The sequence below is a fragment of the Salmo trutta genome, chromosome 26, assembly GCF_901001165.1.
Source record: "Salmo trutta chromosome 26, fSalTru1.1, whole genome shotgun sequence".
In the NCBI taxonomy this organism is placed as follows: Eukaryota; Metazoa; Chordata; class Actinopteri; order Salmoniformes; family Salmonidae; genus Salmo; species Salmo trutta.
In genome coordinates, this window is record NC_042982.1 from 36,953,992 (window position 1) to 36,977,937 (window position 23,946).

Consider the following 23,946-nt stretch of genomic DNA (forward strand, 5'->3'; position numbering starts at 1 on the left):
ACCCGCCACATATCGTCCAGAACCGCCACATATCGTCCAGACCCGCCACATATCGTCCAGAACCGTCACATATCGTCCAGAACCGCCACATATCATCCAGACCTGTGTGTTTACATTACGAGTGCATGGTGCCATCTGTGGTTGTGTGGGTCAATAGCTCAGAAGTTACATCAAACACAATTGACACAGCAGATCCTCCCTCTGACTTGGGAAATAAACGAGAGAAGAACAAACACATTTAGCCTTTAGTGAAAGGCAGCAAAAGTAACACAACATCAGTGTAATGTTACAGCTTCACTCATCCACAGCAGCCCACGTGCCTCCGCTGAAGGCTTACCAGCTGTCAATCCTTTACAGTATTAACCGCTCAGGTAATGAGGCCTGTATGAAACACACACACACACCACAGTTTCTCCTGCTTAGTCATGTAGAACAGAAAGGGCCTCATTATCCAGGACTCTGTGTGTGTGTGAACAGTAAAACACATCTACCCCAACCCTGGTGTTGTGTGTAGTGCAGGAGCAGACAATGCGGATCCTGGAGGGCCAAAGTCAGCAGTGAACAGGCTTTTATTCCAGCCCTTAACAACATACCTTGTTGATAGGTAATACAATGAATTGATTAGAAAAGGTTACACAGACTGACAGCAGGGGGAGACAGAGTACATGTTTATATTCATTGTCACGCAGCACAGTAAAATCCATTTAAAAATTAAAGATGTTTGAAATGTCTTTGTGGACAAAATCAATATTAACTCTCAGCAGAAATAAAAGTTGTACAAATCTAATCTTTCTGTACAGTTCATTTGTACGAAAATGCATGCTTTCCAACAAAGTAACCTTGCCTCTGAAATGCATTTAACTGAAGAGAAAAAAACACACACACACACACACACACACACACACACACACACACACACACACACACACACACACCCACACACACACACAGCAACTTGAAAATAATGTTTCTAGACTAAAGGCACAGTTTTAGAGCAGGACAGAGGTCTTCCCCATCTCTCTCTCTGCCATCCAAGGAGCCTCCAGTTTCCATCACAACTAGTCTATCAGTTAGCCATCATTACTTTAGTTTGTTTCATCCTCAGTTCTTCAGCAGCAGCTTCACAAGACCCCCCCCCCCCCACCGTGTCCATTAGATGAGGATCTCCACTAAGTCTGTGCCTGGTCGGTGTGGGGGCTGGGTTCTAGTCTTATCTATGGAGACAGAAAGAGCACTTAGCTGAAGACATAGTTATATGTAGAATATCAGATCCAAAGTTAGAATGAAGTTGCTGAACTAGGGTCAGTTTTACATTACATTTTGGACTGGGTTCACTGTTCCTTGATTGTTCAGTCTTAGCTGTCACTCACCTGTCCTCTGGGTCCTGGCCAATCCCAGCCAGGCTCTGCTGGGGAGGGGCAGGACTTTGAGGGACTCTGAACCTTTGTCAGTCTGAGTGCTGCTGTCTCTACTACCCGTCTTAGAATGGGAGGACAGGAGAGGAGTGGAGGGGAGGGAGGAGGAGAGGGGGAGGGTAGAGAATTGGAGGGAGGCGGAGAGAGGCAGGGTGGATGAATAAGATGGTATAGTGGAGTAGGGGAGGGTGGATGAGAAAGCAAGAGTGGAAGGGAGGGAGGAGGTGGTAGATAAAGAGGAAGGTGGGGAAGAGAGGAGGGGGAGGGATGGGAGGAGGTTTCTCTCTTTCCTCTCGTCTGTCTGAGAAGCTTGTCGTGGGTGCAGTCCTGTTGCTAAGGAGATGGAGGGGGTGGAGCGGGCAGGGCGGAGGGCACTGAGGTCACCGCGAGAGTTCCGTTGCTGTAAAACCTTTATCAACGCATCCTTCTCTATCAGCTGGGCGTACAGGTTCCTTATTCTGTACACAAACACCGAAAACACAGCCTTGATCCTATTGACTAAAAGACAGAGTGAACCAATACAAATAAATCAACAATTAAGATGCCTTTTAGACAAGATCAGCCACTTTGATGGTGTGTGATATATATATTAATTAGCTGAAGTTTACATACACTTAGGTTTAGTCTTAAAACTAGTTTTTCAACCACTCCACAAATTTCTTGTTAACAAACAACAGTTTTGGCAAGTCGGTTAGGACATCTTCTTTGTGCATGACACGATAAATTTTCCCAACAATTGTTCACAGACAGATTATTTCACTGTATCACAATTCCAGTGGGTCAGAAGTTTACATACACTAAGTTGACTGTGCCTTTAAACAGCTTGGAAAATTCTAGAAAATTATGTCATGGCTTTAGAAGCTTCTGATTTGAGTCAATTGGAGATGTACCTGTGGATGTATTTCAAGGCCTACCTTCAAACTCTGTGCCTCTTCGCTTGACATCATGGGAAAATCAAAAGAAATCAGCCAAGTCCTAAGAAAAAAAACTTGGGACGTCCACAAGTCTGGTTCATCCTTGGGAGCAATTTCCAAATGCCTGAAGGTACCACGTTCATCTGTACAAACAATAGTATGCAAGTATAAACACCATGGGACCACGCAGCCGGCAAACCGCTCAGGAAGGAGACGCATTCTGTCTCCTAGAGATGAATGTACTTTGGTGCGAAAAGTGCAAATCAATCCCAGAACAACAGCAAAGGACCTTGTGAAGATGTTGGAGGAAACAAAATGAGTCCTATATCGACATAACCTGAAAGGCCGCTCAGCAAGGAAGAAGACACTGCTCCAAAACCACCATAAAAAAGCCAGACTATGGTTTGCAACTGCACATGGGGACAAAGTTCATACTTTTTGAGAAATGTCCTCTGGCCTGATGAAACAAAAATAGAATTGTTTGGCCATAATGATCATTGTTATGTTTGGAGGAAAAAGGGGGAGGCTTACAAGCCGAAGAACACCATCCCAACCGTGAAGCACGGGGGTGGCAGCATCATGTTGTGGGGCTGCTTTGCTGCAGGAGGGACTGGTGCACACACAAAATAGATGGCATCATGAGGATTAAAATTATGTGGATATATTGAAGCCACATCTCAAGACATCAGTCAGGAAGTTAAAGCTTGGTCGCAAATGGGTCTTCCAAATGGACAATGACCCAAAGCATACTTCCAAACTTGTGGCAAAATGGCTTAAGGACAACAAAGTCAAGGTATTGGAGTGGCCATCACAAAGCCCTGACCTCAATCCTGTAGAAAATGTGTGGGCAGAACTGAAAAAGCGTGTGCGAGCAAGGAGGCCTACAAACCTGACTCAGTTACACCAGCTCTGTCAGGAGGAATGGGCCAAAATTCACCCAACTTGTTGTGGGAAGCTTGTGGAAGGCTATCCGAAACGTTTGACCCAAGTTAAACAATTTAAAGGCAATGCTACCAAATATTAATTGAGTGCATGTAAACTTCTGACCCACTGGGAATGTGATGAAAGAAATAAAAGATGAAATAAATCATTCTCTCTACTAATATTCTGACATTTCACATTCTTAAAATAAAGTGTTGATCCTAACTTACCTAACACAGGGAATTTTTACTAGGATTAAATGTCAGGAATTGTGAAAAACTGAGTTTAAATGTATTTGGCTAAGGTGTATGTAAACTTCCGACTTCAACTCATATATATATATATATATATATATATATATATACACATATATATATATATATATATATATATATATATATACACATATATACATATACATATATATACATATACATATACATACATATACATACATATACATACATATACATATACATACATATACATATACATTTATATACATATATATACATATACATACATATACATACATATACATATACATACATATACATATACATTTATATACATATATATACATATACATATATATATATATATATATATATATATATATATATATATATATACATATATATATATATATATATATATATATATATATATGTGTGTGTGTGTGTGTGTGTGTGTACCTGTGCTCCATGTCATTGCAGCGTCTGGTAGCCTGCTGTACATCATCCTCCTGACACAGTGTGCAGCCCGTCATCTCACTGTAGCTACCACTGCGAGAGTGCACCACCAAGGGGTCCCTACACACACACACACACACACACACACAACCTTGTGAATGTTAACCTGTTTAAAGGTCTTACTCACATTGGCTACAGAGAGCGAGATCACAGTCATCCGGAACAGCTGGTAGAAGGCATTTAGTTGGTCTGGTAGGCTCACAGCTAGGTTTCCCTTTGTAACCAGTGATAGTTTACCAGCCCTGCCACATCCGACGAGCGTCAGAGCCGGTGTAGTAAGATCCGATCTTTGTCCTGTATTGACGCTTTCCCTGTTTGATGGCTCGTCGGAGGTCGTAGTGGGATTTCTTATAAGCGTCTGGAGTAATGTCCCTCCCCTTGAAAGCGGCAGCTCTACCATTTAGCTCAGTGCGGATGTTGCCTGTAATCCATGGCTTCTGGTTGGAATACGTACGTATGGTCACTGTGGGGACGTTGTCGATGCACATATTAATGAAGCCTGTGACTGATGTGGTAAACATATTTCAGTCTGTGCTAGGGAAACAGTCCTGTAGCTTAGCATCCGCTTCATCTGACCACTTTGTATAGAGCACGTTACTGGTACCTCCTGTTTTACATTTTTTTAAAGAAGAAATCAGGAGGATAGAGTTATGGTCAGATTTGCCAAAGGGAAGGTGTGTTAGCTATGTACAGTATGCCTCTCTGTGTGTGGAGTGATTGTTTTTTATTTAACCTTTATTTAACTAGGCAAGTCAGTTAAGAACAAATTCTTATTTTCAATGACGGCCTAGGAACAGTGGGTTAACTGCCTTGTTCAGGGGCAGAAGGACAGATTTTGACCTTGTCGGCTCGGGGATTTGATCTAGCAAACTTTCAGTTACTGGCCCTACACTCTAACCAAAGGTGATCTGGAGTTGTCACCTCGAGTTGCAAAGGTGACATGCTGGTGATAATGAGGTCACACAGATTTCAGTTTCCCTGCATTCAAAATCACTAGCCATGAGAGCAAGGTGTGGATTTCCTTGTTTGCTTATGGCCCTATGCAGCTCATTGAGTGTGGTCTTAGTGCCAGCATCGGTTTGTGGAGGTATATAGACAGCTAGGAAATATATGGATAAAAACTCTCTTGGTAGATAGTACGGTCTGCAGCTTATCATGATGTATTCTAACTCAGGCTAGCAAAAACTCGAGACTTCCTTACCATTAGAGATTGTGCACCAGCAGCTGTTAACACCACTCCCCCCCTCATCTTACCCGAGACTGCCGACCGGTCTTGACAATGCACAGAAAAGCCAGCGAGACGTATATTATCAATGTCCTTGTTCAGCCACGACTCCGAGAAACATATTACAGTTCTTCGGGTTCCATTGACAGGACAGTTTCGAACGGAGCTCGTCCAGTTTGTTCTCTGGTGACTGTACATTCACCAACAGAACGGAGGGTAGAGGAGGATTATTAGCTTCACCAGACGTACTCGTCAGGGTGCCGGTTCGCTTGCCTCATTTGTGCCGTCGCTTCCTCTTTTGAATCCCGGGAATTAGGGCCTGGTCCGGAGGAAGCAGCACGTCCAGAGCTGCCGATTCGTTGAAGTTGAAATTGTCATCCAAATCGAGGTTAGTGATCGCTGTTCTGATCTCAAGAAGCTGTTTTCGGTCATAGGAAACGATGGCAGAGATATTATGTACAAAAAATGTTAAGATCAGCATTAAAAACAGCGGAATTGGTCAGGAGCCCGTGGAAAACAGCTTCTATCCACTGTAGCGCCATCTCTACCTGTGTGCATGAGTGACCTGTTGAGATGTGTGTACCTGAGTGACCTGTTGAGATGCGTGTACCTGTGTGACCTGTTGGGATGTGTGTACCTGTGTGACCTGTTGAGATGTGTGTACCTGTGTGACCTGTTGAGATGTGTGTACCTGTGTGACCTGTTGAGATGTGTGTACCTGTGTGCATGAGTGACCTGTTGGGATGTGTGTACCTGTGTGCATGAGTGACCTGTTGAGATGTGTGTACCTGAGTGACCTGTTGAGATGCGTGTACCTGTGTGACCTGTTGGGATGTGTGTACCTGTGTGACCTGTTGAGATGTGTGTACCTGTGTGACGTGTTGAGATGTGTGTACCTGTGTGACCTGTTGAGATGTGTGTACCTGTGTGACCTGTTGAGATGTGTGTACCTGTGTGCATGAGTGACCTGTTGGGATGTGTGTACCTGTGTGCATGAGTGACCTGTTGAGATGTGTGTACCTGTGTGTGTTGGCTGTAGCAGCAGTCTCCATGTTAAAGTGTCTCATGGCGTTCTCCTGTAGGTACTTCTGTTCCCAGCGGGTAGAATCAGCCTCTAGAGCCAGAACCCTCTCCTCCCTCTGCCTCAGCAGCTCCCTCAGAGCAGGGGCACTGCCCTCCCCTACACCCCCACCTGGCCCAGTGGTCCCAAGCACACCCCCACACACTCTCTGAGGGGAGGAGAGCGAGGCGGAGGTGTGGAAGAAGGAAGAGACATATGTAAAAAAAAAGAATTACAGTTTTAGGACAATCCAGATCCACGTTTATGCATTAACAAATAGCATATGACCTGCTATGACATTGTTAGGGCACCCGCCAAGAGAGCGTTATGTGTGGTACCTGTTGCGTGCGCAGTGTGTGTAGCTCTCTCTCCAGCCGTGTGCGCAGGCGTCTCTCAAGCTGCTCTCTCTTCTCACACGCCGTCTGCAACTGCACCACAGCATGCTGCAACCCTTCCACACGTGCCGCATACACACACTTCACACGCAGCTACACACAGGCACACACACACCAGGGAGGAATGGACACAGATACAGTATGTTGGATTGATCTGTATGTGTATATGGTGTGTGAATAAGTGTCTGAATCAATAACGTACTGCAACGTAATGTGATATACCGTGACGTAATGTGATATACCGTGACGTGATGTGATATACCGTGACGTGATATACCGTGACGTGACGTGATATACCGTGACGTAATGTGATATACCGTGACGTGATATACCGTGACGTGACGTGATATACCGTGACGGTAATGTGATATACCGTGACGTGATATACCGTGACGTGACGTGATATACCGTGACGTGACGTGATATACCGTGATGTAATGTGATATACCGTGACGTGATATACTGTGACGTGACGTGATATACCGTGACGTAATGTGATATACCGTGACGTGATATACTGTGATGTGACGTGATATACCGTGACGTGACGTGATATACTGTGACGTGACGTGATGTGATATACCGTGACGTGATGTGATACAGTGAGGGAAAAAAGTATTTGATCCCCTGCTGATTTTGTACGTTTGCCCACTGACAAAGAAATGATCAGTCTATAATTTTAATGGTAGGTTTATTTGAACAGTGAGAGACAGAATAACAACAAAAAAATCCAGAAAAACACGTCAAAAATGTTATAAATTGATTTGCATTTTAATGAGGGAAATAAGTATTTGACCCCCTCTCAAATCAGAAAGACACCTGGGAGCCAGAAATCTATTATACAGGTCATCTCAGCTTGTTACCTATATAAAAAACCTGTCCACAGAAGCAATCAATCAGATTCCAAACTCTCCACCATGGCCAAGACCAAAGAGCTGTCCAAGGATGTCAGGGACAAGATTGTAGAACTACACAAGGCTGGAATGGGAGTTGCAATGATCATGAGAACGGTGAGGAATCAGCCCAGAACTACACGGGAGGATCTTGTCAATGATCTCAAGGCAGCTGGGACCATAGTCACCAAGAAAACAATTGGTAACACACTACGCCGTTAAGGACTGAAATCCTGCAGCGCTCGCAAGGTCCCCCTGCTCAAGAAAGCACATATACATGCCCGTCTGAAGTTTGCCAATGAACATCTGAATGATTCAGAGGACAACTGGGTGAAAGTGTTGTGGTCAGATGAGACCAAAATTGAGCTCTTTGGCATCAACTCTACTCACCGTGTTTGGAGGAGGAGGAATGCTGCCTATGACACAAGAACACCATCCCCATCGTCAAACATGGAGGTGGAAGCATTATGCTTTGGGGGACAGGACAACTTCACCGCATCAAAGGGACGATGGACGGGGCCATGTACCGTCAAATCTTGGGTGAGAACCTCCTTCCCTCAGCCAGGGCATTGAAAATGGGTCGTGGATGGGTATTCCAGCATGACAATGACCCAAAACACACGGCCAAGGCAACAAAGGAGTGGCTCAAGAAGAAGCACATTAAGGTCCTGGAGTGGCCTAGCCAGTCTCCAGACCTTAATCCCATAGAAAATCTGTGGAGGGAGCTGAAGGTTCGAGTTGCCAAACGTCAGCCTCGAAACCTTAATGACTTGGAGAAGATCTGCAAAGAGGAGTGGGACAAAATCCCTCCTGGCGTGGTGTGGTGCGTGGCGTGGTGTGGTGCGTGGCGCGTGGTGTGTGGCGCGGTGCGTGGTGCGTGGCGTGGTGCGTGGCGTGATGTGTGGCGTGGTGCGTGGTGTGTGGCGCGTGGCGTGGTGTGTGGCGCGTGGCGTGGTGCGTGGCGTGGTGCGTGGTGTGTGGCGCGTGGCGTGGTGTGTGGCGCGTGGCGTGGTGCGTGGCGTGATGTGGTGCGTGGTGCGTGGCGTGGTGCGTGGCGTGATGTGGTGCGTGATGTGGTGCGTGGCGTGGTGTGGTGTGTGGCGTGGTGTGGTGCGTGGCGTGGTGCGTGGCGTGTGGCGTGGTGCGTGGCGTGGTGCGTGGTGTGATGTGTGGTGCGTGGCGTGATGTGGTGCGTGGCGTGATGTGGTGCGTGGCGTGGTGCGTGGCGTGGTGCGGTGCGTGATGTGGTACGTGGCGTGATGTGGTGCGTGATGTGGTGCGTGGCGTGGTGTGGTACGTGGCGTGATGTGGTGCGTGGCGTAGTGCGTGGCGTGATGTGGTGCGTGATGTGGTGCGTGGCGTGGTGCGATGTGGTGCGTGGCGTGGTGTGTGGTGTGGTGCGTGGTGTGTGGCGTGGTGCGTGGCGTGGTGTGTGGCGCGTGGCGTGGTGCGTGATGTGTGGTGCGTGGTGTGGCGTGATGTGGTGCGTGGCATGGTGCGTGGCGTGGTGCGTGGTGCGTGGCGGTGTGTGGCGTGGTGTGGTGCGTGGCGTGATGTGGTGCGTGGCGTGGTGCGGTGCGTGGCGTGATGTGGTGCGTGGTGCGGTGCGTGGTGTGATGTGGCGCGTGGCGTGATGTGGTGCGTGGCGTGATGTGGTGCGTGGCGTGGTGCGTGGTGTGTGGCGCGTGGCGTGGTGTGTGGCGCGTGGCGCGGTGCGTGGCGTGGTGTGGTGCGTGGCGTGGTGTGGTGCGTGGCGTGGTGCGTGGCGTGATGTGGTGCGTGGCGTGGTGTGTGGCGCGTGGCGTGGTGCGTGGCGTGATGTGGTGCGTGGCGTGGTGCGTGGCGTGATGTGGTGCGTGGCGTGGTGTGGTGCGTGGCGTGGTGCGTGGCGTGGTGCGTGGCGTGGTGTGGTGCGTGGCGTGTGGCGCGTGGCGTGGTGCGTGGCGTGGTGCGTGGCGTGATGTGTGGTGCGGTGCGTGGTGCGTGGCGCGTGGCGTGATGTGGTACGTGGCGTGATGTGGTGCATGATGTGGTGCGTGGCGTGGTGTGGTACGTGGCGTGATGTGGTGCGTGGCGTAGTGCGTGGCGTGATGTGGTGCGTGATGTGGTGCGTGGCGTGGTGCGATGTGGTGCGTGATAAGGTGCGTGGCGTGGTGTGTGGTGTGGTGCGTGGCGTGGTGCGTGGCGTGGTGCGTGGTGTGGCGTGATGTGGTGCGTGGCATGGTGCGTGGCGTGGTGCGTGGCGTGGTGTGGTGCGTGGAGTGATGTGGTGCGTGGCGTGGTGCGTGGCGTGGTGCGTGGCGTGGCGTGATGTGGTGCGTGGTGCGGTGCGTGGCGTGATGTGGTGCGTGGCGTGATGTGGTGCGTGGCGTGATGTGGTGCGTGGTGCGGTGCGTGGCGTGATGTGGTGCGTGGCGTGATGTGGTGCGTGGCGTGATGTGGTGCGTGGCGTGATGTGGTGCGTGGCGTGATGTGGTGCGTGGTGCGGTGCGTGATGTGGTGCGTGGCGTGATGTGGTGCGTGGCGTGATGTGGTGCGTGGTGCGGTGCGTGGTGCGGTGCGTGGCGTGATGTGGTGCGTGGCGTGATGCGGTGCGTGGCGTGATGCGGTGCGTGGCGTGATGCGGTGCGTGGCGTGATGCGGTGCGTGATGCGGTGCGTGGCGTGATGTGGTGCGTGGCGTGATGCGGTGCGTGGCGTGGTGCGGTGCGTGGCGTGGTGCGTGGCGTGATGTGGTGCGTGGCGTGATGTGGTGCGTGGCGTGATGTGGTGCGTGGCGTGATGTGGTGCGTGGCGGTGCGTGGCGTGATGCGGTGCGTGATGCGGTGCGTGGCGTGATGCGGTGCGTGATGTGGTGCGTGGCGTGATGTGGTGCGTGGCGTGATGTGGTGCGTGGCGCGATGTGGTGCGTGGTGCGGTGCGTGGCGTGATGCGGTGCGTGGCGTGATGCGGTGCGTGGCGTGATGCGGTGCGTGGCGTGATGCGGTGCGTGGCGTGATGCGGTGCGTGGCGTGATGTGGTGCGTGGCGTGATGTGGTGCGTGGTGCGGTGCGTGGCGTGATGCGTGCGTGGCGTGATGCGGTGCGTGGCGTGATGCGGTGCGTGGCGTGATGCGGTGCGTGGCGTGATGCGGTGCGTGGCGTGATGCGGTGCGTGGCGTGATGTGGTGCGTGGCGTGATGTGGTGCGTGGTGCGGTGCGTGGCGTGATGCGGTGCGTGGCGTGATGCGGTGCGTGGCGTGATGCGGTGCGTGGCGTGATGCGGTGCGTGATGCGGTGCGTGGCGTGATGCGGTGCGTGGCGTGATGCGGTGCGTGGCGTGATGTGGTGCGTGGCGTGATGTGGTGCGTGGCGCGATGTGGTGCGTGGTGCGGTGCGTGGCGTGATGCGGTGCGTGGCGTGATGCGGTGCGTGGCGTGATGCGGTGCGTGGCGTGATGCGGTGCGTGGCGTGATGCGGTGCGTGGCGTGATGTGGTGCGTGATGTGGTGCGTGGTGCGGTGCGTGGCGTGATGCGGTGCGTGGCGTGATGCGGTGCGTGGCGTGATGCGGTGCGTGGCGTGATGCGGTGCGTGGCGTGATGCGGTGCGTGGCGTGATGCGGTGCGTGGCGTGATGTGGTGCGTGGCGTGATGTGTGGCGTGGCGTGGTGCGTGGCGTGATGTGGTGCGTGGCGTGATGTGGTGCGTGGCGTGATGTGGTGCGTGGCGTGATGTGGTGCGTGGCGTGATGTGGTGCGTGGCGCGGTGCGTGGCGTGATGCGGTGCGTGGCGTGATGCGGTGCGTGGCGTGATGTGGTGCGTGGTGCGGTGCGTGGCGTGATGTGGTGCGTGGCGTGATGTGGTGCGTGGCGTGATGTGGTGCGTGGCGTGATGTGGTGCGTGGCGTGATGTGGTGCGTGGCGTGATGTGGTGCGTGGCGCGATGTGGTGCGTGGCGCGATGTGGTGCGTGGCGCGATGTGGTGCGTGGTGCGGTGCGTGGCGTGGTGCGTGGCGTGATGTGGTGCGTGGCGTGATGTGGTGCGTGGCGTGATGTGGTGCGTGGCGTGATGTGGTGCGTGGCGTGATGTGGTGCGTGATGTGGTGCGTGGCGTGATGTGGTGCGTGGCGTGATGTGGTGCGTGGCGTGATGTGGTGCGTGGTGTGATGTGGTGCGTGGCGTGATGTGGTGCGTGGCGAGATGTGGTGCGTGGTGCGGTGCGTGGCGTGATGCGGTGCATGGCGTGATGCGGTGCGTGGCGTGATGCGGTGCGTGGTGCGATGTGGTGCGTGGCGTGATGTGGTGCGTGGCGTGGTGTGGTGCGTTGCGCGATGTGGTGCGTGGCGTGATGTGGTGCGTGGCGCGATGTGGTGCGTGGCGCGATGTGGTGCGTGGCGCGATGTGGTGCGTGGCGTGATGTGGTGCGTGGCGTGATGGGGTGCGTGGCGTGATGTGGTGCGTGGCGTGATGTGGTGCGTGGCGGTGCGTGGCGTGATGCGGTGCGTGATGCGGTGCGTGGCGTGATGTGGTGCGTGGCGTGATGTGGTGCGTGGCGTGATGTGGTGCGTGGCGTGATGTGGTGCGTGGTGCGGTGCGTGGCGTGATGCGGTGCGTGGCGTGATGCGGTGCGTGGCGTGATGCGGTGCGTGGCGTGATGCGGTGCGTGGCGTGATGCGGTGCGTGGCGTGATGTGGTGCGTGGCGTGATGTGGTGCGTGGTGCGGTGCGTGGCGTGATGCGGTGCGTGGCGTGATGCGGTGCGTGGCGTGATGCGGTGCGTGGCGTGATGCGGTGCGTGGCGTGATGCGGTGCGTGGCGTGATGCGGTGCGTGGCGTGATGCGGTGCGTGGCGTGATGTGGTGCGTGGCGTGATGTGTGGCGTGGCGTGGTGCGTGGCGTGATGTGGTGCGTGGCGTGATGTGGTGCGTGGCGTGATGTGGTGCGTGGCGTGATGTGGTGCGTGGCGTGATGTGGTGCGTGGCGCGGTGCGTGGCGTGATGCGGTGCGTGGCGTGATGCGGTGCGTGGCGTGATGTGGTGCGTGGTGCGGTGCGTGGCGTGATGTGGTGCGTGGCGTGATGTGGTGCGTGGCGTGATGTGGTGCGTGGCGTGATGTGGTGCGTGGCGTGATGTGGTGCGTGGCGTGATGTGGTGCGTGGCGTGATGTGGTGCGTGGCGCGATGTGGTGCGTGGTGCGGTGCGTGGCGTGGTGTGGTGCGTGGCGTGGTGCGTGGCGTGGTGCGTGGCGTGATGTGGTGCGTGGCGTGATGTGGTGCGTGGCGTGATGTGGTGCGTGGCGTGATGTGGTGCGTGGCGTGATGTGGTGCGTGGCGTGATGTGGTGCGTGGTGTGATGTGGTGCGTGGCGTGATGTGGTGCGTGGCGAGATGTGGTGCGTGGTGCGGTGCGTGGCGTGATGTGGTGCGTGGCGTGATGCGGTGCGTGGCGTGATGCGGTGCGTGATGTGGTGCGTGGCGTGATGTGGTGCGTGGCGTGATGTGGTGCGTGGCGTGATGTGGTGCGTGGCGTGATGTGGTGCGTGGCGTGGTGTGGTGCGTTGCGCGATGTGGTGCGTGGCGTGATGTGGTGCGTGGCGCGATGTGGTGCGTGGCGCGATGTGGTGCGTGGCGTGATGTGGTGCGTGGCGTGATGTGGTGCGTGGCGTGGGACAAAATCCCTCCTGGCGTGGTGTGTCAGGGGGGACCTCTCTTCCTATTCCCCACCTGTTTGTCTTATATACACAGACTTGTATTTCTTTCCTCTAACCAAGCAAGTGTCATCTATTCTTCTGTTCTCCTTCTATCCACTTTTCAAGGGACCTCCCGTCTATTTCCTAACCTTTTGTATTATCCACACATCTGGTGGTGGGAAGGCCCTAGTGCTGGGGCTCCTGACGTGATGCGATATACTGTGACGTGATATACTGTAACGTGATATACCGTGACGTGATGTGATATACTGTGACGTGATATACTGTGACGTAATGTGATATACTGTGACGTGATGTGATATACCGTGACGTGACGTGATATACTGTGATGTGATATACCATGACGTGATGTGATATACTGTGACGTGATGTGATATACTGTAACGTGATGTACCGTGACGTGATGTGATATACTGTGACGTGATGTGATATACTGTGATGTGATATACTGTGACGTAATGTGATATACTGTGATGTGATATACTGTGACGTGATGTGATATACTGTGACGTGATGTGATATACTGTGACGTGATGTGATATACTGTGACGTGATGTGATATACTGTGACGTGATGTGATATACTGTGACGTGATGTGATATACTGTGACGTGATGTGATATACTGTGACGTGACGTGATATACTGTGACGTGATATACTGTGACGTGATGTGATATACTGTGACGTGATATACTGTCATGTGATGTGATATACTGTAACGTGATGTGATATACTGTGATGTGATATACTGTGACGTGATGTGATATACTGTGACGTAATGTGATATACCGTGACGTAATGTGATATACCGTGACGTAATGTGATATACCGTGACGTAATGTGATATACTGTGACGTGACGTGATATACTGTGACGTGATATACTGTAACGTGATGTGATATACTGTGATGTGATATGATATACTGTGATGTGATATACTGTGACGTGATGTGATATACTGTGATGTAATATACTGTGACGTGATATACTGTGACGTGATGCGATATACTGTGACGTGATGCGATATACTGTGACGTGATATACTGTGACGTGATATACTGTGACGTGATGTGATATACTGTAACGTGATGTGATATACTGTGACGTGATATACTGTGACGTGATGTGATATACTGTGACGTGATGTGATATACTGTGACGTGATATACTGTGACGTGATATACTGTGACGTGATATACTGTGACGTGATATACTGTGACGTGATATACTGTGACGTGATGTGATATACTGTGACGTAATATACTGTGATGTGATATACTGTGACGTGATGTGATATACTGTGACGTGATGTGATATACTGTGACGTGATATACTGTGACGTGATGTGATATACTGTGACGTGATGTGATATACTGTAATGTGATATACTGTGACGTGATGCGATATACTGTGACGTGATGTGATATACTGTGACGTGATGTGATATACTGTGACGTGATGTGATATACTGTGACGTGACGTGATATACTGTGACGTGACGTGATATACTGTGACGTAATGTATACCTCCTCCTCTAAGTGTAGTGCTCTCTGCTGGGCACTGCTCAGAGCTGACTCCAGTCTCTCTGCCCTCCGCTGCTGCTTCTCCACCTCTTCCTCCAAACGCTCTTTCTCTATCAGTCCATCCCCTGAGAGACAGCGAGAAGGAAAGGGGGAAGATAAAAGATAAGAGAAAAAATGCTCAAATCAAGACTTACTAACCCTTTAAAGTTAGAATTAGAGAACCCACTACTCCTGATGACTGGAATATTCAGAGGTAGCAACATGGCATGCAGCTCTACAGTCAACCAACTCTAGGTAGGAGTGGATGTGTGTTGGGTGGGGGATGGAGGGATAAGGGGGGGTAGTGGAATCTGCTGAGGCTGCATTCCCAGCACAGACCAGATCATTCCCCTTTGTCTCTGGGTTAACATGTCACACACGTGCAGAAGAGGGGAGAGAGACAGGTGTGTGCAAAGTGAGGAGGAGAGGAGGTGTGGTGCAGAGTATTTGGGTAGTTTGTGGGGGGGGCTGACACGTTGAAAGAGCACCTGTCCTAAAACTGCTATAAGATATCCCCCCTTTCCCTCCCTTTGCCTGTCTCTACTGGCCTCCCCCTCTCTTTATCTCTCCCTCCCCACTCTATCCCTCATTCCTGGTGTTACATACCAGACAGCCCAGTGAAATACAACAAACACTTCCTCTCCTCTCTCATGGTGCCCAGGGAGGGAGAGAAATGGGGAGTGGGAGAGAGGCAGTGGGAGAGAGAGAGAGACAGAGACAGAGACAGAGACAGACAGACAGACAGACAGACAGACAGACAGACAGACAGACAGACAGACAGACAGACAGACAGACAGACAGACAGTGGGAGAGAGAGGGGAGTGGAAGAGAGAGGGAGTGAGTGGGAAAGAGAGAGAGGCAGTGAGAGACAGAGACAGACAGACAGACAGACAGACAGACAGACAGACAGACAGACAGACAGACAGACAGACAGACAGACAGACAGACAGACAGACAGACAGACAGACAGACAGACAGACAGACAGACAGACAGACAGTGGGAGAGAGAGGGGAGTGGAAGAGAGAGGGAGTGAGTGGGAAAGAGAGAGAGGCAGTGAGAGACAGAGACAGAGACAGAGACAGAGACAGACAGACAGACAGACAGACAGACAGACAGACAGACAGACAGACAGACAGACAGACAGACAGAGGCAGTGGGAGAGAGAGAGAGAGGGGAGTGGAAGAGAGAGGGAGTGAGTGGGAGAGAGAGAGAGGGGAGTGGAAGAGAGAGGGAGTGAGTGGGAAAGAGAGAGAGAGGGGAGTGGAAGAGAGAGAGAGGGGAGTGGGAAAGAGAGAGAGAGGGGTGGAAGAGAGAGGGAGTGAATGGGAAAGAGAGAGAGAGAGGGAGGGAGGGAGATAGAGCGTGATAATGTGAGAAAGGTGGTGGTCAGGAGAAGAAAGTTCTCTCTGTTCCTCTCTGTTTGGGTTTCCAGGCCAGACGAGGTCACTGTCTGTATTCACACTGACTCTCTAATAAAAGTAAGTGTGTGTGCACGTCCATGCATTGGTGTGTGTGTGTGTGTGTGTGTGTGTGTGTGTGTGTGTGTGTGTGTGGCTAAAAGGAAATGGGATAATTGTATGTGTGCTGAATTTAGCCTGGGAAGAGAGGGAGTGGTGGAGAAAAGAGGAAAGAAGAGAGAAAAACCTAAATGCTGGGTGTGTCCTCATTCCCACTCCCAAACACTCATCAACACCACAAACACACAAGTACTCATCAATACCACAAGTACAGACACACACACACACTTACTAAGCTCAGCAGCATGTCCATCCTCCTCTCCTTCTGGCTCACAGCACGCTAGCTGTTGATTGGCAGTCTCCAGGCGATCTGATACATAGACATTACATAGATGTGACACAGACGTGGCACAGTCATGCACAGACGTGGCACAGTCATACACAGACGTGGCACAGTCATACACAGACGTGGCACAGTCATACACAGACGTGACACAGTCATACAGAGACGTGACACAGTCATACACAGACGTGACACAGTCATACAGAGACGTGACACAGTCATACAGAGACGTGACACAGTCATACAGAGACGTGACACAGTCATACAGAGACGTGAAATAGTCATACAACATAGATGAACATGTTCAACTCCTCTTTCTTCTATTAAACACAACTTATTGGTCAAAATGACCCACATCCCGTACATACAGCTAAGAAGAAGGTTGAAAAAAGGGTGACGGCACTTTAAGGACCCAATTATTTATTTTATTTTCAACATCCTTTTACAGGTCCCGCCCTCCTGTCCTACCTCTCAGGTCTCTGTTGAAGACAGTCAGGCGTCTAATCTCCCCCTCCAGTTTGCATCTCATGGTTCGGTCCAGCCCCTCCCTCTTTGACGAGCTCTTCATCAGCCAATCATACTCTTCAGAGATCCTCTGGAGCTCCTCCTCTAACTGCAGCACAAGGAAGAGTAGTTAGTTGAAATGACTGAAATAGGGTCAGATATTTTTCTTCCCCTAATGCTTTAGGGCAGGGTGGATGATTAGTTGACTAATTTAATCAGGTGAGCCAGTTTAAGGTTAGTACAAAAATGTGAAGCGTCTGGGGGGGTGAGTTTGTTAAACCCTGGTTTAAGGCCAAATGAAGTCGTTTTAAAGCAAAACCATTTCTCAAGCAAGAATTTTGCTAGGACTGTCTGGGACTGGTCTAAATGGGGAGGGGAAAACTGAAACGTAGCTGTTATTGGCAGAGAGGTTTGGAACCCTTTGTTATTGGTCTATTAATCAATTTACCACATGGTGATGTCACCATGGAAAGCCAAAACCGCTGATTATAAGGTCCTGTGTAGATTGTATTTTCAACCAGCAACTATCAGGAAATAACAATGATCAAATGAGTTCACACTTTTAAAGTGTTAATTTTATCAGCTGTTGTACAATATGATATAAAACACACAAAACATTAACATATTGACTGTAATGGGCCTATAAGGTTATAGTGAGTCAGTTATACAGTCACATACAAACTCCCTCATACCCAGTGCAGTTTGGACGCCTTCTCTCTGTGTGTCAGCAGCTCGTGTCTCAGAGTCTGGTTCTCCTCACACAGCAGCTGGACCATCTGCTGCACCTTAGCTGCCATGACAACCTCCACACCGGAGGGGCCTGGGGAAGGTTGTTGAGGCTGGGGTTGGAGCTGAGAGACAAGGGTAGAAGTCTGGGCCTGGATGTTGGGGAGAAGGGTGGAGGTGTGGGTCTGGGAGGGTGTGGGACTGTGGTGGTACTGGACTGAGGGACACCCTAGGGTCCCGGGGTGGTGCCGCCTGCTCTGGTACTCAGGTGGGGGGTTGCTCTCAGCTCTGGTTGGCTGGGCTGTGGACCAGTCCATTATTGTGGAAGAGGGGGGGTCAATGAAGGGAGGGCCCAGCTCAGAATGAGAGGAGGGGGGCTGGGGTTTCCCTGAGGGGGAGCATGAGGGCGGCTGGGTGGGCTTGAAGGGGTACTCTGGTGGGGGTCCGCGGGGGTCTACTGATCCTGTGAGTGGGGTTATGTTTAGGGGTGGGGGGTAACTGGGGGAGCGGTTGCTAGAGGGAAGGTTACTAGTTCCATTGGTCTCAATGCTGATTTGGAGGATCCTCTGGCTGAGGGAATACACATGACCCTGCTTCAGTTGCCTCAGAGTAGAGTCTCCATTGGCCCCTCCACCCCAGATAGACAAACCCTCAGCCTCATCCCCATCACTCATAAAGCCTTGCTGAGGGCCCAGGGGTGGGCTGGGGCTGGGGAAAGGAGAGGGGTCAGTGTTGGTGTCAAGGCTAGAGGTCTCAGAGGGGCTGTTAGGAGCTAAGCTGGTCCAGGCTGAGTGCTGGCTGTCTGGGGTGTGAGAGGGGCTAGGCAGGCTCTCCTGGTCCTCCAGTGTATAATACAGCTGGTCCTGGTAGTGGTGTTGTCCCTGGCTCTGGGCCTTGGCCTGCTCATAGCTCGGCAGCTCCTCTAAACTGGGTTGGAGGGAGGTTTGGGGGGGCTGGGGGTGAGGGAGAGGGGGCTGGAGGGGTCCATGTTTCTCCAGGGAGCTACCGTCAGCCTGCTGCTCCTGCCCCTGAGGCTCCTGCCGAGCCCAGCGCAACTGGGGGAACTGGGGGTGAGCTAGTGGGCGGTGAGGGAAGGTAAGGGGGTAAGGTGGTAGTTGGCTGTCTGAGGTGGGGGCGCTGCTACAGTCTGGACTGCTGGGCGGCTGCTGCAGCAGGGGTGGGGAGGCCACCTGGGAGGGCTGCATGGGGTTCAGGTTGTCACTCTGAGGCCCCCATCCTCCCTCGTAGCTGGTTTGTTCTTGTATGGTGCTTGAGAGAACCTCGTCCTCCTCTCCTCGCATGGCGCTCACACAACGGTGGGACACAAATGCCAAGGCTGCATCACCTAGGAAACAGCAGGGGTCAGAGGTCAATGTCAGGTGAATAATGCCTAAGGCCTAGCTTATCTCCCCCTAACTGCTAGTGTACCTGGTTCCCTGGCAGGTGTGGAGGTGCGATGGATGGACAGTAACGGTGGATGAGTGGTCATTGAGGTGGGTTCATTGTTGATGGTGAAGGGGACTGTTTCTGTGGGACACTGAATGACGTCCTCCAGTGCAAAGGCTCCTGGGAAACTATGGTACAAAGAGAGACCTGGAAAAGAAACAAAAATGAAATAGTTGTTTTTACTTCTAAGCTATAATAGGTTAGGGAGCAGGGGAGTGTTAGTGCCTAGTTCTCAGGAGACAACACTGTCTGGTCATCTGTTGTCCTCAGCATTCTCATCCTGGTGTTTCCCTCCAGTACCTCTCAAACAGACTCAACTACAGCCTGTCCTCTGAGACACACACACAGTAAAATGTGGACGATGTCCAGAGAATATTTTAACCATATGCATAGCAAGCTTGCTGTTGTGGCCTACTGGAGAAGTGACACATTAACCCAGGGTTTCCCAAACTCGGTCCTGCCCCCCCCCAAATGATCAAAGCTGATGATGAGTTGATATTTAAATCATCATCTGTGTAGTGCTAGGGGGGGCAGGACTGGGTTTGGGAAACCCTGCACTAACAGACAGAAATAGACAACTGAACACACTACGGGACAGGAATAGACAACTGAAATGACACATTACGGAACGAAATAGAACCGGAGCCAAATGCCAGCACTATGTAGTCAGCTATAATTGCGACCATGCCGCTATGCACACTTTGAAGACAAACACCCAAAAGTTATTTAGGCTAGTTTACTTCCCGAAAGTCGGTCAGAGACGGCCCTACAAAATTTGAGACAGCTCAATGAGTCGGTGCGTGCCGCAAGGAGCGCGTGGATTGAACTGACCAAAACATCACATGCTGTAAGAAAGCTGACCTCACGCACTTCTTTCCCTTATACAGGCATAAACGTTTACCTCGGTACTAAATGACCGGTCGTGTTGAGACACTCCTCTCCGCGCGCTAATGGTGAAACCGGTCTTGGTGCTGACTCCACCGGCTTTCAGAAAAGCAGATTCGGGCAGAGGCGCAAACAGCAGTGGGTCAGCGACAGTAGCGCGATCATAACCAGCCCCGGACGGTTCGTTCTGGCATGAGCGGAATGCCAACGCAAGACCTGCTGTTCAGGGGGGCGTGCCGGGGTCCTAGCGCCCGCAGCATAATAACCAGGGGTCGTCTTATTATGATTCTTTAAGGTTTTATGGCAGACGAGGCCAAATGGTGTATTGCTGCCACCTACTGTATTGAAAAAAAAATATTCCATTGGGGGGTGGACCCCACATCATACAAAATACAAAACATTAATGAACAAACCTTCAGGCACAGTTCAAATCACCTCCTAAACAGGCTCAGGTGCCTGTGAAGATGAAGCATTCATCAACAGGATTCCTTGTAATACCTCTGCTGTAAAATCCTTGAGTCCCAATAAACCCTCAGCCACACTCACAATGATGCCTGTTTTCTCAGATTTCTTCTCTGTTCGCACTGTGCAGTTGATAACCAATGCAGTACACGCTACAAAGTCCACCTTCTTAACATGGAACATGTCAGAATCCCATGCAGACAAGGAATATTCTCTGGTGTCTCTACTCCTGCTACCATTAGTTCTTCAACTTCACTCCTTTCCTCCACTCGTCTCACTGCTTCCGGATAGGAGACATGCTGGACAGCTCTTAAGTGGGTCAGTTTGCGTGCACCAACCACTTGATCCAATTCTTCACATATATACTGTATCCTTTGTATTTACTTCTAGAGCCAGGATACACTATATACGTGAATAATTGGATCAAGTAATGGCAGTAGGAGTAGAGACACCAGATAATATTCCTTGTCTACAGAGATCTGACATCGTTGCAGAGATAACGCCCTGCTTCAAAGATCCACACACATTTCCTCCGACACATTGGTGCGGCTGGCATCCGGGTTAAGCTGGCATTGTGTCAAGAAGCAGTGCAGCTTGGTTGGGTTGTTTTTTCGGAGGACGCTTGGCTCTCGACCTTCGCCTCTCCCGAAGTCCGTACGAGAGTTTCAGCGATTAGATAAGACTATAACTACCAATTGGATACCACAAAATTGGGGAGAAAAAGAGGTAAAAGTTATATATATGAATAAAAAGATCCCCACACAACACACTTCAATCCAATCTCTTCTTGAGGTGCAGAGCACGCTCTTCTCATTAGATACAAAAATAATAAGCCCACTTCTCATTACTCTCATCGACGCCACCTCAATTTTTATAGACTTCAAACGGATCTCCCAGATAACAACATCGATCCAAATCCCTTACTCTGACCAAAAAAAGACTCAGAACTAGGCTTGGATTTGTTGGATTCCACAACCACTTTACTTCTCTTATTTCCTTTTGTATTCACCTCTGTAATCCAATTCGTCTCACTCTCATCTCTACTCATGCCATCTCATTCAAGCAGAATATCCGCTTCCGACGTTTTCTTCCCTGGGCCCTCTCACCAACACCAATCGGAAAGGCTCTAACCAGGGGTCATAGTTCAACCCCAGGTTATAGGGTTCCAATGATGTCACGCCCCCAACAAAAACCTAATGGATTCAGTTAGGTTCAACTGTAAAACTGATTTATGGATGCAAGAGAGCTCTACCTAACTCTGTCTCACCTGGTGTTTTGTTACAGGTAATATTTTTCAGAGCCTATTTCACACACACACACACACACACACACACACACACACACACACACACACACACACACACACACACACACACACACACACACACACACACACACAGGGAGAGGGGGGGGGGGGGGGCATGTGTAGACTACCTCCGTCAGGCTCCGCCTCGTTAGACACTCCAATGTGATCCAGCCATTGAGCCACATCTTCTGGAATCCAGTTCTCACCAGACTCCAGTCCTGATTTCCCCCTGGGTGCAGAATCCAGTCCAGCATTTCTTTCAGACCCTGACTCCAGACCAGCCTTCACCCTGGGTGCAGAATCCAGTCCAGCATTTCTTTCAGACCCTGACTCCAGACCAGCCTTCACCCTGGGTGCAGAATCCAGTCCAGCATTTCTTTCAGACCCTGACTCCAGACCAGCCTTCACCCTGGGTTCAGAATCCAGTCCAGCATTTCTTTCAGACCCTGACTCCAGACCAGCCTTCACCCTGGGTTCAGAATCCAGTCCAGCATTTCTTTCAGACCCTGACTCCAGACCAGCCTTCACCCTGGGTTCAGAATCCAGTCCAGCATTTCTTTCAGACCCTGACTCCATGCCTGCTTTCCCCCTGGTCAGAGGAAGCTCTGGTTAGGGTGTGTGTGTGGTTAGCTTTATTCCTGCATGTGAGAACTTGCTTGGTACTCAACTACAGTCACAAAACACCTACTTGTATGTGTGTGTGTGTGTGTGTGTGTGTGTGTGTGTGTGTGTGTGTGTGTGTGTGTAATCTGAAAAACATTCCCTACAGCAACAAGACACCATGTGTGAGAGCTCTCTATCCCTATTTCCCTTTCTCTCTCACACACTTTCCCCTTGCTTATTCACACTACAGATTAGAGCAGAGGAAAGTCAGTTACAGATCACTCTCACAGTACCTACGCTTTATCCCCCCCCCCCCCCCCTCTCTCTCTCTCTCTCTCTCTCTCTCTCTCCGTCTGTCCATTTCTCTCTCTGTCCCTTCCTCGCCCTCTGTCTCCCTCTGCCCCCTCACCCCACCCTTAAATGGAGATTGTCCTACCTGAGTGTTGCCCGTGGATAATGTCCGATGAGAATGATGATGGTGAGAGTCAGCGATGAGTGTGTGCTTTGGGGCGTCTAAATCCACCAAACCATCAAACCCCACAGTCACACAGACATGCCAACTCTGCCCAGACCTGCCTCAACACACACACACACACACACATAGGGGCGTCCTTGGAATGAGGGAGGGAGAGAAAGAGGCAAGGGAGTGATAGAGGTGGGATAGAGAGAGAAGAAGAAGAGAGGAAGAATTAAATAACAAAGTAGAGAGAGAAAGAAAGAAAGAGAGAGAAATAAATATTAATTTCTCCTACATTCGGCCTCTTCGTCTGTGTTTAGAGACATTCTGTCTGTTCTGTTATCTGGCCACTGAGGGCAAGGACTCTCTCTCTCTCTCTCTCTCTCTCTCTATCTCTCTCTATCTCTCTCTCTCTCTCTCTCTCTCTCTCTCTCTCTCTCTCTCTCGCTCTCTCTCTCAGTTAGAGCGTTGGGCCAGTAAACGGAAGGTCACTATTTCGAATCCCGAGCCAAAAAGGTGAAAAATTGGACGATGTGCCCTTGAGCAAGACACTTAACCCTAATTGCTACAGGGTTGTCATTGATAAGCAGACCCTGGCCATGACCCCACTCTCAGAGAATCTCAGGGAGAGAGATATGCAAAAAACACAGGACAAATATAAATTATTACTATTACACATACTGCCAGGGGTGGAAAAAGTACCCAATTGTCATACTTGAGTAAAAATAAAGATACCTGAATAGAAAATGACTCAAGTAAAAGTGAAAGTCACAGAGCAAACTTCTACTTGAGTAAAAGTCTAAAAGTATTTAGATTAAAAATATACTTAAGTATCAAAAGTAAATGTAATTGCTAAAATATACTAAAGTATCAAAAGTTAAAGTAAAAGTAGAAACCGTTACAAATTTCTTATATTAAACAAACCAGACAGAACCA

The 23,946-nt window shown here is 50.7% G+C and overlaps 1 protein-coding gene across 5 annotated transcripts; it reads right to left on the reverse strand.

The window, feature by feature from the left end:
• Positions 1-551: 551 nt before the first annotated feature.
• Positions 552-23,130, reverse strand: LOC115163725 (angiomotin-like protein 1). Of its 5 annotated transcripts, none has more exons than XM_029715867.1 (12): positions 22,990-23,130; positions 22,079-22,528; positions 19,280-19,444; positions 17,818-19,196; positions 17,090-17,234; positions 16,571-16,648; positions 14,785-14,906; positions 6,626-6,775; positions 6,248-6,456; positions 3,946-4,062; positions 1,371-1,873; positions 552-1,214 (listed from the first exon to the last, which is right to left on the reverse strand). In XM_029715867.1, the coding sequence occupies exons 2-12, from the start codon at positions 22,524-22,526 to the stop codon at positions 1,153-1,155; spliced, it is 3,378 nt and encodes a 1,125-aa protein (XP_029571727.1). In that variant the 5' UTR covers positions 22,527-22,528; positions 22,990-23,130; the 3' UTR covers positions 552-1,152. The 5 variants fall into 5 exon arrangements, with proteins under 5 accessions (XP_029571727.1, XP_029571726.1, XP_029571730.1 ...); XM_029715866.1 differs by having other exon boundaries at positions 22,079-22,539; XM_029715870.1 differs by lacking the exon at positions 22,079-22,528 and having other exon boundaries at positions 22,990-23,129.
• Between the last annotated feature and the right edge of the window lie 816 nt (positions 23,131-23,946).

Coding starts and splice junctions, on each gene's coding strand:
- LOC115163725 (XM_029715867.1), bottom strand. CDS start 22,526: ATGGAGTCAGGGTCTGAAAGAAATGCTGGACTGGATTCTGAACCCAGG. Junction 6,776..14,784: donor CACTACACTTAGAGGAGGAG/GTATACATTACG, acceptor GCCTGTGTGTAG/CTGCGTGTGAAGTGTGTGTA. Junction 6,457..6,625: donor ACACACTGCGCACGCAACAG/GTACCACACATA, acceptor TCCTCCCCTCAG/AGAGTGTGTGGGGGTGTGCT.